Source organism: Ranitomeya imitator, chromosome 2, assembly GCF_032444005.1.
Source record: "Ranitomeya imitator isolate aRanImi1 chromosome 2, aRanImi1.pri, whole genome shotgun sequence".
Taxonomy (NCBI): domain Eukaryota; kingdom Metazoa; phylum Chordata; class Amphibia; order Anura; family Dendrobatidae; genus Ranitomeya; species Ranitomeya imitator.
In genome coordinates, this window is record NC_091283.1 from 338,678,527 (window position 1) to 338,697,272 (window position 18,746).

Below are 18,746 nucleotides of genomic sequence, written 5' to 3' on the forward strand. Positions count from 1 at the left end.
CTGCACACATGAATGAAACAGATGCTACGCCAAGCTGCTAGTTACCCCAGTCCTGACGCAACTGAACTTGTGCCTGACCGACACCCTAAGCATGTAGCACACTAGAAGTGTGCTACCTGCCTGCCAACATGTACAGTCTTAGAGCATAAACAAACACACACAAACTTGCAGACAGAGTGGTAGAGTAACCACCCACTCACACCAAAACATAAATGACACTAGCACGCCCGTGTGTGCCGCTGAGAGCCTTTTATAAGCTAGGCTCCACCCCAAACACTCATGCCCAGTTGGACGAGACATCGCTCGTGGGCCAATCCGGAGCTGTCCCATCACCAGAGCAGCTAATGTCCGACCAATAAGAAGACGCTACATCAGGGACATGCTCAGTAAGGTGATCTCTGCACTTAGACTCTAGAGCGCAAGGCTGTACCTGCATATCGCTGATTACCATAGACTTGGCTGAAGAGCCAGCAGTAACCAAACGTATACCATGAACCTCAGCAAGACGCTGGGACCAACGTTTGAGCTGAGAAGCAATCACAGCGGCCAGACCCGAATGGCAGACAGGACCAGACAATGCTTGGAATCTATCCTGCGCAGCAGCAGAATCCCGACGCCTAACAGTGTGGACAGGTTCCAAGTCCTGCTGGAGAATTAAATTTTCCCTTCCCCATGACAGCACCTCACATGAGAGATGGTCCCAGCCCCCAGGAACAGGAAACCTGCATAGTAGATAAAAGATGGGGGTGGCACCTCTCTCCTCAGTTTGGTTTCCTGTTCCTGCAGGGAACCTGCGATGTCGACTCACAGGGATCGATCTCTGGTGGTGCCGGTCCGGAGACCAAGGTCCGTGGCGGGAGCAGCTGGCGGCGTGTGCAGCCGCATTACTCACTGGTGCTGCATCTGTGGCGTCCTTCCCGCTGAGGGCTCCCCGGTGTCCGCTCCTGGCTGTAGGCTGGGCCAGGGTAGAGGCGTGCCCCATCACTAGGCTGGCGCCGAGGTGAAAGGGAGTATTTCCTGGTTCAACTGGAAGTAGCGTCACACGCCGAGGAGAGTGGTGTGCTGACAAGTTCAGGGGTGCTCACACTGCTCCCTCCCCTCTACTATATAAAGTGGCAAGGCATGAGCAGCACCGATTCCGGTGGACTACCCAAAGACCCCTGAGGTACTAAGGTTTCAGTGGGTGAGTGCCTTTGTAAGGCAAATAACATGGCAGTAACACAGTATCTCTGTATTATATTGTGCAGGGGCAGAAGGCTACGGCCAAGCAGAAAAATAAAGTCTGCGCACTCTGTGATAAAGCTCTCCCTAAAACCTATGACAAACGGATCTGTCGCTTATGTATAGATAAGACTGTGGCCGAAGAGTCTTCATCATTACTCCAAAATATAAAGGCTATTGTTAGGGACGACGTAAAAATCACAGTAAAGGAGCAAATGAAACAGCATGGGTTGCATAATTCCGAAAATCCACCTCCTAAACCCGCCCAAACCTCTGACATGGAATCAGAAGGCGAGCCAGGGGAATTGCCATTTGATGATGACTCAGACTTAAGGTACCATCACACATAAAGATTTCGGTAACGATATCGTTGCAACGTCACGCTTTTTGTGACGTAGAAACGATCCCGCTAACGATATCTTTATGTGTGACAGCGACCAACGATCAGGCCCCTGCTGGGAGATCGTTGGTCGTGGGGAATGATCAGGACCTTTTTTTGGTCGCTGATCACCCCGCTGTCATCGCTAGATCGGCATGTGTGACGCCAATCTAGCGATGTGTTCACCTGTAACCAGGGTAAACATCGGGTTACTAAGTGTAGGGCCGTGTTTAGTTACCCGATATTTACCCTGGCTACCATTGTAAAAGTAAAAAAAAAAAGCAGTACATACTCACATTCTGATGTCTGTCACGTCCCCCGCCGTCAGCTTCCCTGCACTGTGTCAGCGCCGGCCGTAAAGCAGAGCACAGCGGTGACGTCACTGCTCTGCTTTACGGCCGGCGCTGACACAGTGCAGGGAAGCTAACGGCGGGGGATGTGACAGACATCAGAATGTGAGTATGTACTGTTTTTTTGTTTTTTTTTAGTTTTTTTTACTTTTACAATGGTAACCAGGGTAAATATCGGGTTACTAAGCGCGGCCCTGCACTTAGTAATCCGATGTTTACCCTTGTTACCCGGGGACTTCGGCATCGTTGAAGACAGTTTCAACGATGCCGAAGTCGTTCCCCTGATCGTTGGTCGCTGGAGAGAGCTGTCTGTGTGACAGCTCCCCAGTGACCACACAACGACTTACCAACGATCACGGCCAGGTCGTATCGCTGGTCGTGATCGTTGGTAAGTCGTTTAGTGTAACGTTACCTTTAGACTCTTCAGATGTAGAGTGTGGTCGGCCGTATGTACTATCTGAGGATGTTGGGAAACTGCTTAAGCTACTTAGATCAACATTGGGGGTTGAAACACCAAAACAACATAAAACAACCCAAGATTCTATGTTTAGCAAGCTAGAGCTGAAAAAACGGAAAGTTTTTCCATTTCACGAAAATGTGTAAAAAAGAAGTGTAAAAAAACAAATAAAAAAGTTCCTCAGGCCTTTTTCCCATCTGTCACAGATTTCTTCCTCAAATGGATATTTACGCAAATATCCATTTGAGGAAGAAATCTGTGACAGATGGGAAAAAGCACCTAAATTGGACTCGGCAATTGCGATCACTTCTAAGGGCATAGTGCTTCCCTTCGAAGACATGGGGGCTTTAAAAGATCCTCCTGATAAAAAGGCGGACGCCTTCTTAAAATCGGCATGGGAAGCATCGACGTGGGCATTTAAGCCAGGACTGGCTGCCACCTGTACAGCCCGGGCCATGATAAAGTGGTTAGAGGAATTGAGCAAACAAATAAGGGACAAATGTCCAAGGGAGAGACTCTTAGAAGTAATACCCTCACTTCAAAATGCGGCAGGCTTCCTTGCAGATGCCGCCATTGACTCAGTGCAATTTTCTGCCCGTGCATGTGCCCTCTCCAACTCTGGTAGAAGAGCATTGTGGCTAAAAAATTGGTCGGCTGACTTTCAGTCAAAAGTCAAATTGTGTGCACTAGATGAGATTCTAGAGAAGGCAGCAGACAAGAAAAAACACTTTCCACCTCCCCCTTCTCAAGACGGTGGTGGAATAATAACCGGCATTCCTTTCGGGGTTCAGGAAAAACAGGTCGAGGTTGGCCAGGGGATAAATCCACACGTGGGAAGCCCTGAGGTGAGATAAGAGAGAGAGGATATCTCTTTAATAAGCCACCTCAGAAATCAGACCCCAAACTGCAATGACGCCGATATCCGGGTGGGGGGGAGGTTTCGATTTTTTTGTCCACCAATGGGAAAAATTACAAACGTCACAATGGGTACTCTCCCTTTTAACCGAAGGCCTATGTTTAAACTTCACCTCCCTCCCTCCTTATCGAGTAAAAATCACCCATGTCGCAAAAAGAAACCAGGCAACATTGGAAAGGGAGGTTCATCTCCTCAGGGAAAAACAAGTCCTTGTAAAAGTACCCACACAAGAAATTGGGAAGGGGTTTTACAGTACCCTATTCCTCAAGCCAAAACCGGACTGTTCACTAAAAACAATCTTCAATCTAAAATCCCTAAATCAATATATCAAAGTTGAAAAATTCAAAATGGAGACGTTAAAAACTACAACAAAACTGCTATATCAAGGCTGTTCTACTATCATGTTCCCATTTGTGTAGAACATCAACAATTCTTAAGACTGGTAGTAGAAATAATCCCTACTCATCTACAGTACCAATGTCTCCCTTTCGGGGTGTCAGTGACCCCCAGAATCTTTACGAAGATAATTTCAGAGATAGCGTCGTTGGTAAGGAAGGAAAACATCTTATTAATACCCTATCTAGACGATTTTCTCCTTATAGCAGACAGCCAGGAGGAATGCATAATGGCAGTCTCAAAAGTACGGGACCTACTGTCCAAACTTGGATGGCTAATAAATTTAAAGAAATCAAAAATGCTTCCAGTCCAGATACAATAATTCCTGGGAATTCAACTGGACTCAATCAAGCAAGTTTATATCCTTCCAGACAGAAAAATCAAAGCCATAAAACAAAAAATAAATCAAACACAATCAGGCCAGGCCATCTCGTTAAGAGAAGCTATGTCCCTTCTGGGGATGTTGACAGCCACAATCCCAGCGGTTCAGTGGGCACAATTGCATTCAAGGGAGTTACAATGGCAAATACTGACCGAACAGACAAAAGATCCCAACAATTTAAATCGGAAAATCGTTCTATGGCCACAAGTTCTGGACTCTTTAGATTGGAGGCTAAAAATAGAAAATGTAAAAAAGGGGGTGCCATGGTCTGTCCAGAATCCAGTGGTGCTAACCACGGATGCCAGCCCTCTTTGCTGGGGGGCACATTTGGAAGATCAGATTCTGCAAGGCAGATAGGATCCTCAGATGGAGTCAGCATCCTCCAACCTAAAGGAGCTAACAGCAGTAAGGCTAGCATTTCTGCAAACAGAAGAGACTACCAAAGGGAAACACCTAGTGGTCTTATCCGACAACAGCACGGCAGTCTCTTACATAAATCATCAAGGAGGAACAAGGTCAAAATCTCTGTTAGAAGAAACCAAAAGACTGTTTTCTTGGGAAAAAAATCACCTGCTATCATTGACAAGTACACATCTGAAAGGGACAAACAACCTTGTCGCAGACTTCTTGAGCAGGCACGTACTACATCAGAACGAATGGTCTCTAAATCAGGAAATTTTTTGGGAAATCTGTGCCCTTTGGGGTATCCCACAGATAGACCTCTTTGCCACAAAACAAAACCGGAAGGTAGAAAGGTTCTATTCCCCGAACCCACGAGAGAACCCAGAAGGAGAAGATGCGCTATTACACCAATGGAAGTTCCAACTGGCCTACGCATTTCCCCCGATTCTGCTAATACCAGCAGTGTTGAAAAAAATCCGGGAGGATTGGACACGAATAATACTGATCGCACCCTTCTGGCCGAAGAGGGCTTGGTTCACCTGGCTCAGGCGTATGTCCATATCGGACCCATGGATTCTTCCAGATGTGCCAAATCTACTACACCAGGGTCCAATCTCCCATCCTCAAGTACACAGGGTACATCTCACTGCCTGGAACTTGAGAGGGGGCTTCTACTAGCAAAGGGTTTCTCAGCTCCGTTAATTTCTACTCTGCTATCCAGCAGGAAAAAACTATATCCGATAAATATAAAAAAATCTGGGAAAAATTTCTAGAGTTCTCAGGACGACGCCTATCAAACACCACTCAGAAAGTCCCAATAAGGGGAGTCTTAGAGTTCCTCCAAAAAGGATTGGAACGGGGGTTATCTACCAGCACCATAAAGGTGCAAGTTTCGGTACTTGGCACCTTATTTGATCAAAAATTGGCTGATCATCCCTGGGTGTACAGGTTCATCCGAGCCTCCTTCACAGCTAGACCATTTAAACCTCGTCCAAAGGTAGCTTTCTGGGATCTAAATTTAGTGCTCCAGGCCTTAACTTCTCCTCCTTTTGAGCTTCTTAACTCCATCTCAGAAAAAACTCTAACCCTAAAAACGGTTCTCCTGGTTGCCCTGATGTCGGCCCGACGCATTAGTGAGATCCAAGCTATCTCTATTGATCCTCCATACGCTACATTTTTGGAGGACAGAGTAATAATCAAAACTGACCCAGCCTTCTTACCAAAGGTCAATTCAAAATTCCATAGGGACCAGGAGATAGTTTTACCCTCATTTTGTGCCAGTCCAAAATCCCAGGGAGAACAAACCTTTCATTGTCTTGATGTCAGATGTTGCCTAATCCAATACCTAGAAGTGACAAAACCATGGCAACAGTCTTCAGCCCTTTTTGTTTCCTTTCAGGGAGCAAACAGGGGAAAGAAGGCCACGAAATCTACTATTGCACTCTCTTCCTCCTCTTCAGGGCAATGCCCTCCACTAAGGGTGACGGCACACTCCACAAGAGCTATCGCCACATCTTGGGCGGAAAGGGCAAATGCGTCGATAGAGCAAATTTGTAATGCGGCAGTATGGTCTTCACCCTCTACCTTCTTTCGCAACTATAGATTGAACCTGGGGCTTTCAAGTCTTGCCTTTGGGAGGAAAGTCTTATCGGCTGTTGTCCCACCCTAGGAGTCTTCTTCTATTTTCTCCTCTCATGTGAGGTGCTGTCATGGGGAAAGAAAAAAATGATAATTACTTACCGGTAATTTGATTTTCCAGATCCATGACAGCACCGTATTAATTCCCGCCCTATCTTGGTGATGATTATGTATTGCACAAAATAAAAAAGTATAAATATATATATACAGTTAGGGCCAGAAATATTTGGACAGTGACACAATTTTCGCGAGTTGGGCTCTGCATGCCACCACATTGGATTTGAAATGAAACCTCTACAACAGAATTCAAGTGCAGATTGTAACGTTTAATTTGAAGGGTTGAACAAAAATATCTGATAGAAAATGTAGGAATTGTACACATTTCTTTACAAACACTCCACATTTTAGGAGGTCAAAAGTAATTGGACAAATAAACATAACCCAAACAAAATATTTTTATTTTCAATATTTTGTTGCAAATCCTTTGGAGGCAATCACTGCCTTAAGTCTGGAACCCATGGACATAACCAAACGCTGGGTTTCATCCTTCTTAATGCTTTGCCAGGCCTTTACAGCCGCAGCCTTCAGGTCTTGCTTGTTTGTGGGTCTTTCCGTCTTAAGTCTGGATTTGAGCAAGTGAAATGCATGCTCAATTGGGTTTAGATCTGGAGATTGACTTGGCCATTGCAGAATGTTCCACTTTTTGGCACTCATGAACTCCTGGGTAGCTTTGGCTGTATGCTTGGGGTCATTGTCCATCTGTACTATGAAGCGCCGTCCAATCAACTTTGCAGCATTTGGCTGAATCTGGGCTGAAAGTATATCCCGGTACACTTCAGAATTCATCCGGCTACTCTTGTCTGCTCTTATGTCATCAATAAACACAAGTGACCCAGTGCCATTGAAAGCCATGCATGCCCATGCCATCACGTTGCCTCCACCATGTTTTACAGAGGATGTGGTGTGCCTTGGATCATGTGCCGTTCCCTTTCTTCTCCAAACTTTTTTCTTCCCATCATTCTGGTACAGGTTGATCTTTGTCTCATCTGTCCATAGAATACTTTTCCAGAACTAAGCTGGCTTCTTGAGGTGTTTTTCTGCAAATTTAACTCTGGCCTGTCTATTTTTGGTATTGATGAATGGTTTGCATCTAGATGTGAACCCTTTGTATTTACTGTCATGGAGTCTTCTCTTTACTGTTGACTTAGAGACAGATACACCTACTTCACTGAGAGTGTTCTGGACTTCAGTTGATGTTGTGAACGGGTTCTTCTTCACCAAATTAAGTATGCGGCGATCATCCACCACTGTTGTCATCCGTGGACGCCCAGGCCTTTTTGAGTTCCCAAGCTCACCAGTCAATTCCTTTTTTCTCAGAATGTACCCAACTGTTGATTTTGCTACTCCAAGCATGTCTGCTATCTCTGATGGATTTTTTCTTTTTTTTTTCAGCCTCAGGATGTTCTGCTTCACCTCAATTGAGAGTTCCTTTGACCGCATGTTGTCTGCTCACAGCAACAGCTTCCAAATGCAAAACCACACACCTGGAATCCACCCCTGACCTTTTAACTACTTCATTGATTACAGGTTAACGAGGGAGACGCCTTCAGAGTTAATTGCAGCCCTTAGAGTCCATTGTCCAATTACTTTTGGTCCCTTGAAAAAGAGGACGCTATGCATTACAGAGCTATGATTCCTAAACCCTTTCTCCGATTTGGATGTGGAAACTATCATATTGCAGCTGGGAGTGTGCACTTTCAGCCCATATTATATATATAATTGTATTTCTGAACATGTTTTTGTAAACAGCTAAAATAACAAAACTTGTGTCACTGTCCAAATATTTCTGGCCCTAACTATATATATATAAATATATATGTATATATATATATAAATATATATATATATACAGAAGATAAAAAAACTGATGGGGAAATGTAACTACATCGAGTGACAGCCTATAGAAATAGATGTAATATACATAAAAAACCCGAACAAACAAAGCGGTTACCTTGCATACTCTGTTAACAAACTGAGGAGAGAGGTGCCGCCCCCATCTTTTATCTCCTATGCAGGTTTCCTGTTCCTGGGGGCTGGGACCATCTCTCATGTGAGGTGCTGTCATGGATCTGGAAAATCAAATTACCGGTAAGTAATTATCATTTTTCCATCTCCAAAAAGCTTGTCGGCAGAGGGAAGCATGACTCTTTATAATACATGAGTTTCACTTTTGTATTGAAGAACGGAAATAAATTAACTTTTTGATGTTATTCTCATTTTGTGAGATGCATCTGTACACTTAATGCTCTATCTTTCAGAGTTTGGCAGTACCTTGAGTACTGCAGAAATTCTTTTGTAACTTTGGCCACTTTGGGTCACTAATCTCACATCACCAATACATACAGTGGGTACAGAATATATTCAGACCCCTTTAAATTTTACACTCTTTAAATTTCCAAACTTTCTACATTTCTGTTTTTTCAGTCAAGATGGGGTGCAGAGTGTACATTAATGAGAAAAAAAATTACTTTTTTTCATTGCAGCCATTTAATAAATTCAAAAAAGAGTGAAAAATGTTAAGGGTTCTGAATACTTTGCGTACCCACTGTACATAGTGATGGCCAGCATCAAACTCAGGTCACACCAGCCTGTAATGCTTGTGTGATATCAATAAGTAAATAAGACGTGAGCACTACTGGAAGGATGCACAGGTAGTTTCCCACACCATGTGACATAAATATAAAGAGGTCCTGGCACTCAACTTAAGTGTATGCAGCTTAATTTATTGTGTAGTACCAGTACACGTTTCGGTCTAAATAGACCTTCTTCAGTAACGTACTGTTAAAGTTGTGGAGAGGTAATGGTGGTTTATCAGATTGAAACCTGATCAGTTCTCATAGATAATGCTGGACTGTCCATCAAGCAGGATGGAGAGTAGATTAACAACTTAGCTCACTGGAGGTCCTAGGTGTGCACTCCATTGACTAGCGGTGGACGCCTTGTCCCCCTAGGACCTCCAGTGAGCAAAGTTGTTAATCTAGTCTCCATCTTGCTTGATGGATAATCCAGCATTTTCTATGAGAACTGATCAGATTTTAATCTGATAAACCACCATTACCTCTCCACAACTTTAACAGTACGTTACTGAAGAAGGTCTATTTAGACCGAAACGTTTACTGGTACTACATAATAAATTAAGCTGCATACACTTAAGTTGAGTGCCAGGTTCTCTTTATATTTGTGTGATATCAATGGCCCAAAGTCATTTTACCCTTTCAATAACGCACTTCACTGCTCACTTTGATGGACATTTTTGTGCCAGTTTTTCATTTTGTAGCTGATTTTAAGTGTATTCACACCAGGGCACCTCACAGCATTTTATTTTATTATTATAACTAGATGGTGGTCCGATTCTTACGCATCGGGTATTCTAGAATATGTATAGTAATATATAGCAGAGCCCACGCAGTATATAGCACAGCCCATGTAGTATATCACACAGCCCACGTAATATATAACACAGGCCACGTAGTATATAACACAGGCCACGTAGTATATAGCACAGCCACGTAATATATTGCCCAGCCACGTAGTATATAGAACAGCCATGTAATATATCGCCCAGCCACGTACATAGCACAGCCACATAGTATATAGCACAGCGATGTAGTATATAACACAGCCCACATAGTATATAGCACAGAGATGTAGTATATAACACAGGCCACGCAGTATATAACACAGCCCATGCAGTATATTGCACAGCCACATAGTATATAGCACAGCCCATGTAGTGTATAGCACAGAGACGTAGTATATAACACAGGCCACGCAGTATATAACACAGCCCATGCAGTAGCCCACGTAGTATAAAACACAGCCCACGTAGTATATAGGAATGTGGGCACCATATCCCTGTTAAAAAAAAGAATTAAAATAAAAAATAGTTATACACTCACCTTACGGCGGCCCCCGGATCCAGCACAGGCATTTAGAGATGCTCCTCGCGACGCTCCGGTCCCAAGAATGCATTGCGGCAATAACACGTGATGACTGCTACGTCATCATCTCGCGAGACCGCTACGTCATCTCCGGTCATTGCCGCAATGGATTCTTAGGACCGGAGCGTCGCGAGGAGCAGGAAAGGCGCTGGAAGGTGAGAATATAATGATTTTTATTTTTTGTATTATTTTTAACATTAGATCTTTTTACTATTGATGCTGCATAGGCAGCATCAATAGTAAAAAGTTGGTCACACAGGGCTAATAGCAGTGTTAACAGACTGCGTTATGCCGCGGTGTAACGCAGTCCGTTTAACAGACTGCTAAACCGCTATGGGGGCACTGACTGGGGAGCAGGGAGGGGGCACTGACTGGAGGGGAGTAGGGAGGGGCAAATTCGTGGCCGGACTGTGCCTGTCACTGACGCGGGATTTCCGTTACAGACAGACAAGCAGACGGAAGTACCCCTTAGACAATTATATACTGTATATAGATTTGTTATTTTTGTCTGCCGAATAAAAAACAAATTTCAGCCCTGAATAAGAATTTGGACAAATAAGAAACCATCTTCAGCATTGTAACAAGCAACATCATAGCTACTCAGGAGAAGGCAGAGGGGGCTCTGATGGCCACACCCAAAGCTACGTCACTGTTAACCATATCTGCGTGTGTAGGAGTGCAGTATACTATATGGTGGACAATGGGGAGTACATTATGCTGTATGGAGGACTAGGGGACTGTATTATGCTGTATAGAGGACTAGGGGAGTGTATTATACTATTATGGAGGACTATGGGCTGTGCAGCATACTATATGGAGGACTATGGGGTGTGTATTATACTGTACGGGGCACTATAGGTAGTGTTTTATACTACTGTATAGAAAAGAAAACGCCAGCTCACTGATACTTCAAGGTGCACGGAACTCTGTCTTGATGAGACGTACAGTGGGTACAGAAAGTAATCAGACCTCTTTACATTTTTCACTCTTTGTTTCTTTGCAGCCATTTAGTAAATTCAAAAAAGTAATTTTTTTCTTATTAATGTACACTTTGCATCCCATCTTGACTGAGAAAAAACAGAAATGTAGAAATTTTTGCAAATTTAAAGAGTGAAAAATTTAAAAGGGTCTGAATGTATTCTGTACCCATTGTATGTATTGGTGATGTGAGATCAGTGGCCCAAAGTCATTTAACTCCTGTAGAACACTAAAGAAGTTGTCCACTACCTGGACAACTTCTTCTCATACCCCTCGCTGAGTCCCGATAAAATAATAAAGCCTATACTCACCTCCCGTTTCAGCACCGTTCTCAAATGCTGCTGTTGTGACACGTCCCCAATCAGCGCTGGCGTCGCTGTCTCTTCTTTCGGACAAATCGAGCAAGAACCAGACTTCTTCATGTTTCAAGGAGGAGACAAGTAACACCACTGCTGACTGGACGCCGGGGATCATGTGTCACAACACCACACGAGAGACTCGGGGAGAGCGAGTGCAGACACCGCGGGAATGGTGCCAGCACGAGAGGGGAGTATAGGCTTTATTATTATAATCGGTGTCAAACATATTAATCAAGAAGAGGTTGTCCTATTGGACTTATTGGACGCTGCCGCTGGCCCGGTCTAATAGACCTTGATACATTGCAGGCCCAGACACCATTATTAGACATGTAAGTATCGTAGTAACTAGGCCGCCCCATACTATCGAGTACTTGGGGGAGGAGGGCATTCAGCAGAACTCTGTCACACCTTCTTAGATGCCATGTTTGCAGCATGTGGTTAAACTGCCAGAGTTTTTGTTGTAGGTGCCCCTGTGCCATCCCTGCAATATCTGTGTCTTCTGCTTTTTGCATGTTTTTTTTTGCTTTTTACAACGATTATTGGTGCAAATTTTCTTTTGAAACATTTTAGCCCTTAACCTCCCGGGACATTTTCCATTTTTGCGTTTCTGTTTTTGCTCACCTACTTCCCAGAGCCATAACTTTTTTATTTTTCCTTCAATATGGCCATGTGAGGGCTTGTTTTTTTGCAAGACGAGTTGTACTTTTGAATGAAACCATAGGTTTTACCTTATACTGTACTGGAAAACAGGAAAAATAATCCAAGTGTGGTGAAACAGCAAAAAAAAGTGTAATTCACAAATAGTTTTTTTTTTTTTTTTAACCCTGTTCACCAAATACTAACACTGACCGGCCAGTATGATTCTCCAGATCATTATGGATTCGTAGACACCAAACATGAATAGGTTCTTCTTTATTTAAGTGGTGAAAAAAAAAATCCAACATTTGTTACAAAAGAAAATGTGTCATTTTCCGAGACCCATAGCATCTCCATTTTTCGGGATCTGGGGCTAGGTGATGGCTTATTGTTTGCGTGCCAAGCTGACGTTTTTATTGATACGATTTTTGTGTACATACAGTGTATTGATTGCTTGTTATTGCATTTTAATGCAATGTTGCGGCGACCAAAAAAAGTCATTCTTTTAATTTTATTTTTCATTATGCCATTTACAGATCAGATGAATTCTTTTTATATATTGATAGATTAGGCGATAACGAATGAAGCAATACCAAATATATGTATTTTTTGTTTTTGAATGGTGTGGTGATTTAAACTGTTATATATATTTTTTATATTTTTAAAATATTTTTGTATTTTTTACACTTGCTTCAATAGTCTCCTTGGGAGACTAGAAGCTGCAATCATCCGATCGGTTGTGCTACACAGAGCGGTGCTTCAGCCCTGCTCTGATAGCAGAAATGTTCACTTGCTGTGAGTGCCGATGGCTGGCCCAGTGCTCATAGCTATCTGGCAATGACAACCAGAGGGGTTTCTTGCAGACCCCGGGTTGTCATGCCAACCCATCGGTGATCCGTGATCATGTTAGTGACGCACTTCCGGCGCGATCGTGTTAAATGCTGCTGTCAGAAACTGACAGCAGCATTTAACAGGTTAACAGCCGCAAGTGGACCACGATTCCACCCGCAGCTGTTAGGGAAACAAGTCAGCTGTTGAAATCAGCTGACCTCCCGGAAAAGATGTACGGCGCATGTCATGAAGGGGTTAATATCTGTTTTTTTTCTGGAGTTTTCCTTGTAACATAGGAAAGCCTTAAGGTACCTTCACACTGAGCAACTTTTGAACGAGAACGATAGCGATCCGTGACGTTGCAGCGTCCTGGATAGCGATCTCGTTGTGTTTGACACGCAGCAGCGATCAGGATCCTGCTGTGACATCGCTGGTCGGAGCTGTCATCGCTGGGCTTAGTAACCCGATGTTTACCCTGGTTACCATTGTAAATGTAAAAAAAAAAAAACCACAACATACTCACATTCCAGTGTCTGTCACGTCTCCCGCCGTCAGCTTCCCGCACTGACTGTGAGCGCCGGCCATAAAGCACAGCGGTGACGTCACCGCTGTGCTGTGCTTTACGGCCGGCGCTGACACAGTCAGTGCGGGAAGCTGACGACGGGGGACGTGACAGACACCGGAATGTGAGTATGTAGTGGTTTTTTTTTTTTACATTTACAATGGTAACCAGGGTAAACATCGGGTTACTAAGCGCGGCCCTGCGCTTAGTAACCCGATGTTTACCCTGGTTACCCGGGGACTTTGGCATCATTGGTCGCTGGAGAGCTGTCTGTGTGACAGCTCTCCAGCGACCACACAACGACTTACCAACGATCATGGCCAGGTCGTATCGCTGGTCGTGATCGTTGGTAAATCGTTTAGTGTACCTTAAGGGGAGAGATAAACCCCATAAACACTGCACATGGAGACTTTGGTATCAGATAACTTCTGTCGACGGTGTTTGTGCAAACAAAAAAGCTTTTATTCAAGCCTCAAACTTCTGTGTGTGAATCAGACATGAGATCTAACGTGATAGAAGATTACAGTGCGGGGAAGACGGGAAACCTTCATATAGAGACAGCCGGTGGAGATGGAGTCAGTGACGGACTCTGGCCAAATATGTTTCTAGAGCCGCAGTAGAAGATGAAGATGTCGTCCTCATCATGAAGTAGTTATTTCTCCTGTCACGTGTAATGAATATCTCCTGCAGTATTGCTAATGCCGATTCCAGTGTCGGTAAATGAGACGAGAATTAGCGTTATGGAAGATGCGTCTATGAGAAACGTATTCAGCTGCCGACTCCGAGGAAGAAACTGCTTGTTGTCTGTGGCCTAAATATATACAGTAGGTTTAATTAGCAGATGTAGAACCAGAAACACATGGGCTACTTGCACATTGAACAAGCCTGTAGGAACATGTTCACACACCGCCAAGAAACTTGAAGACACAAAAGAGCACAGCGAGACCAAAAATACTCTGTTGTAAAAAAATCACAGTAATAAGCAAGTGCTAGTAACATAGTAACATAGTAACATAGTTAGTAAGGTCGAAAAAAGACATTTGTCCATCCAGTTCAGCCTATATTCCATCATAATAAATACCCAGATCTACGTCCTTCTACAGAACCTAATAATTGTATGATACAATATTGTTCTGCTCCAGGAAGACATCCAGGCCTCTCTTGAACCCCTCGACTGAGTTCGCCATCACCACCTCCTCAGGCAAGCAATTCCAGATTCTCACTGCCCTAACAGTAAAGAATCCTCTTCTATGTTGGTGGAAAAACCTTCTCTCCTCCAGACGCAAAGAATGCCCCCTTGTGCCCGTCACCTTCCTTGGTATAAACAGATCCTCAGCGAGATATTTGTATTGTCCCCTTATATACTTATACATGGTTATTAGATCGCCCCTCAGTCGTCTTTTTTCTAGACTAAATAATCCTAATTTCGCTAATCTATCTGGGTATTGTAGTTCTCCCATCCCCTTTATTAATTTTGTTGCCCTCCTTTGTACTCTCTCTAGTTCCATTATATCCTTCCTGAGCACCGGTGCCCAAAACTGGACACAGTACTCCATGTGCGGTCTAACTAGGGATTTGTACAGAGGCAGTATAATGCTCTCATCATGTGTATCCAGACCTCTTTTAATGCACCCCATGATCCTGTTTGCCTTGGCAGCTGCTGCCTGGCACTGGCTGCTCCAGGTAAGTTTATCATTAACTAGGATCCCCAAGTCCTTCTCCCTGTCAGATTTACCCAGTGGTTTCCCGTTCAGTGTGTAATGGTGATATTGATTCCCTCTTCCCATGTGTATAACCTTACATTTATCATTGTTAAACCTCATCTGCCACCTTTTAGCCCAAGTTTCCAACTTATCCAGATCCATCTGTAGCAGAATACTATCTTCTCTTGTATTAACTGCTTTACATAGTTTTGTATCATCTGCAAATATCGATATTTTACTGTGTAAACCTTCTACCAGATCATTAATGAATATGTTGAAGAGAACAGGTCCCAATACTGACCCCTGCGGTACCCCACTGGTCACAGCGACCCAGTTAGAGACTATACCATTTATAACCACCCTCTGCTTTCTATCACTAAGCCAGTTACTAACCCATTTACACACATTTTCCCCCAGACCAAGCATTCTCATTTTGTGTACCAACCTCTTGTGCGGCACGGTATCAAACGCTTTGGAAAAATCGAGATATACCACGTCCAATGACTCACCGTGGTCCAGTCTATAGCTTACCTCTTCATAAAAACTGATTAGATTGGTTTGACAGGAGCGATTTCTCATAAACCCATGCTGATATGGAGTTAAACAGTTATTCTCATTGAGATAATCCAGAATAACATCCCTCAGAAACCCTTCAAATATTTTACCAACAATAGAGGTTAGACTTACTGGCCTATAATTTCCAGGTTCACTTTTAGAGCCCTTTTTGAATATTGGCACCACATTTGCTATGCGCCAGTCCTGCGGAACAGACCCTGTCGCTATAGAGTCACTAAAAATAAGAAATAATGGTTTATCTATTACATTACTTAGTTCTCTTAGTACTCGTGGGTGTATGCCATCCGGACCCGGAGATTTATCTATTTTAATCTTATTTAGCCGGTTTCGCACCTCTTCTTGGGTTAGATTGGTGACCCTTAATATAGGGTTTTCATTGTTTCTTGGGATTTCACCTAGCATTTCATTTTCCACCGTGAATACCGTGGAGAAGAAGGTGTTTAATATGTTAGCTTTTTCCTCGTCATTTACAACCATTCTTTCCTCACTATTTTTTAAGGGGCCTACATTTTCAGTTTTTATTCTTTTACTATTGATATAGTTGAAGAACAGTTTGGGATTAGTTTTACTCTCCTTAGCAATGTGCTTCTCTGTTTCCTTTTTGGCAGCTTTAATTAGTTTTTTAGATAAAGTATTTTTCCAAGTATTTAGTCAAAAGATGGAAAAAAAACAGGGTATTTAGTTGATACGTTTTTGTGTCTTTTTTTTTTTTTTATTAGCAGATGTAAAGAAGGAAACTAAATACTGTATAATAATAAATCTCCTCATCTGTTTCCCTTATTATCTCCAGTAATTGTATTATTACACAGGATTTTTATGACGTTACATCGGCTCCTCTTCTTCTCATTCAGGTCTCTACAATATCGGATCCTCTCAGTGAGGATCTTCTATATAAGAGAAATTTCCTACTTTACTCAACAGAGATGGATATGGACAGAGACAAGATGGCGGAGAGAATATTACACCTCACCCTAGAGATCCTCTTCCGGCTTACTGGAGAGGTGAGAGATTCTGATGACGTCACATTACATCATTCTTATATATGGGAATAACAGAAGGACAGAACCAGAGAGGTGAGGACTCTGGAAATGTCTGTAGTGAGATTTATTAATGTGTCTCCATATACAGGATTACACAGTAGTGAAGAAGACCTCTAGTGAGCACTGTCAGGACCCTGTGTCTGAGGGATGGGAAAGACACCTGAGCACAATCATGGGGCCTCCACCTCAACCCCTGATACATGAGGACATCAATGACCTGAAGATCCTAGAACTCGCCTACAAGATGATTGAGCTGCTGACTGGAGAGGTGACACTGCTGGGAATGCTGGGACATTCTATAGTAACGCTATGAAGGAATCAGGGAAATGACTGTATCATTGTATGTGTCAGGCTCCTATAAGGTGTCAGGATGTTTCCGTCTATTTCTCCATGGAGGAGTGGGAGTATTTAGAAGGACACAAAGATCTGTACAAGAATGTCATGATGGAGGTTCCTCAGCCCCTCACATCACCAGGTAATAGACAGGACTAAATACACATGGCCTATAATTATCTGTGTTTAAACAATTAATTCAGTCCCTGTATGTGTTTCCTCCAGATCTATGCAGTAAGAGGACAACACCAGAGAGATGTTCCCGTCCTCTTCCACAGAACTTTAAACAAGAAGATCCCAATGTTCCTCAGGATCATCAGGTAGATGGAGAGAAGGTGTCATGAGATCTCCCCTATGATGTGTAGACGGCTGTGAAGGTCTTGTGCTCGGTCTTGTTTTATCCACCAGTATTATATGTTTTATACTTGTGTAATGAGAACAGTGGAGATGGCAGGATTAGAGCTGACCATAGATTTCCTTATCAACATTTGACTTTTACAATATTTGTTTCAGGGTGAAGATCTGACCCATATTAATAATTCAGAGACATATGTGAGGGGTGATGAGTGGTGTAAAGAGGAGATTCCTACATATGACTGCCCAGGTGAGTAGTGACCACTAAATGCAGAGAAGTCACAGGTACTTCTCAGTCACCGACTGTGGCTGCTTTCTCAGTGTTGTCATCCGACTATATTACAATCGTGTGATCATTAGTGATGAGCAAGTATACTCGTTGCTTGGATTTTCCCAAGCATGCTCGGGTGGTCTCCGAGTATTTGTAACTTCTCGGAGATTTAGTTTTTGTTGACACATCTGCATGATTTACAGCTACTAGCCAGCCTGAGTACATGTGGGAGTTGCCTGGTTGCTAAGGAATCCCCACATGTAATCACACTGTCTAGTAGCTGTAAATCATGCAGCTGCGGCAACAAAAACTAAATCTCCGAGCAGTCACAAATACTTGGAGACCACCCAAGCGTGCTCGGGGAAAACCCGAGCAACGAGTATACTCACTCATCACTAGTGATCACCATTTTACCTCTAGACCACATAATGTTCCTCCACCCAAAACTGTTCAAATCACTTTGGGCATTGAAAGCTCTTTCCTTTAGAACTTACAACCTGGAGGATCCGCCTACATCCTGAGGTTAGAAAACATTGACCGTTACCTGCCCAGATCTGTAAACTACAAAGTAAAATGACAGCGTACGTAGAATGTGCTGAGAAGTTAGAAATATATTATGATGGGCATATTAGAGAAAGCGGAGGGTAATGATGCTGTTGGCTTCCAAGATCCCTGATTTGGGAAGAAGGAAAACATCTGGGCTTTGAAAAGCGCTGCCAAGTGCTGAGCCATAAAGTTGGGTATCAAAACAAATGAACAATAAAAAATTGTTTTCATTTTAACCCCTTAATGACAGTCAATATGTTTCTTTTACTGACCTGAGATATAAGGGAATAGCATCCCCATACAAGTAACAATCCAGCAGCTGTGGGGTGTACACTATAGCTGACAACTTGCTACATTAGCCACAATTAGTGCTGACACCATCTATATCTGTTTAACCCCTTAGATGCTGCAGTCA

The 18,746-nt window shown here is 43.2% G+C and overlaps 1 protein-coding gene across 1 annotated transcript in view; it reads left to right on the forward strand.

The window, feature by feature from the left end:
* The window catches only part of LOC138663653 (zinc finger protein 773-like), a 67,161-nt gene that overhangs the window by 8,225 nt on the left and 40,190 nt on the right, over positions 1-18,746 (forward strand). Inside the window, exons 5-9 of the mRNA XM_069749933.1 lie at positions 16,639-16,788; positions 16,916-17,095; positions 17,179-17,302; positions 17,386-17,480; positions 17,674-17,764. Coding sequence (XP_069606034.1) covers positions 16,639-16,788; positions 16,916-17,095; positions 17,179-17,302; positions 17,386-17,480; positions 17,674-17,764 — 640 coding nt within the window. The remainder of the gene's footprint in view (positions 1-16,638; positions 16,789-16,915; positions 17,096-17,178; positions 17,303-17,385; positions 17,481-17,673; positions 17,765-18,746) is intronic.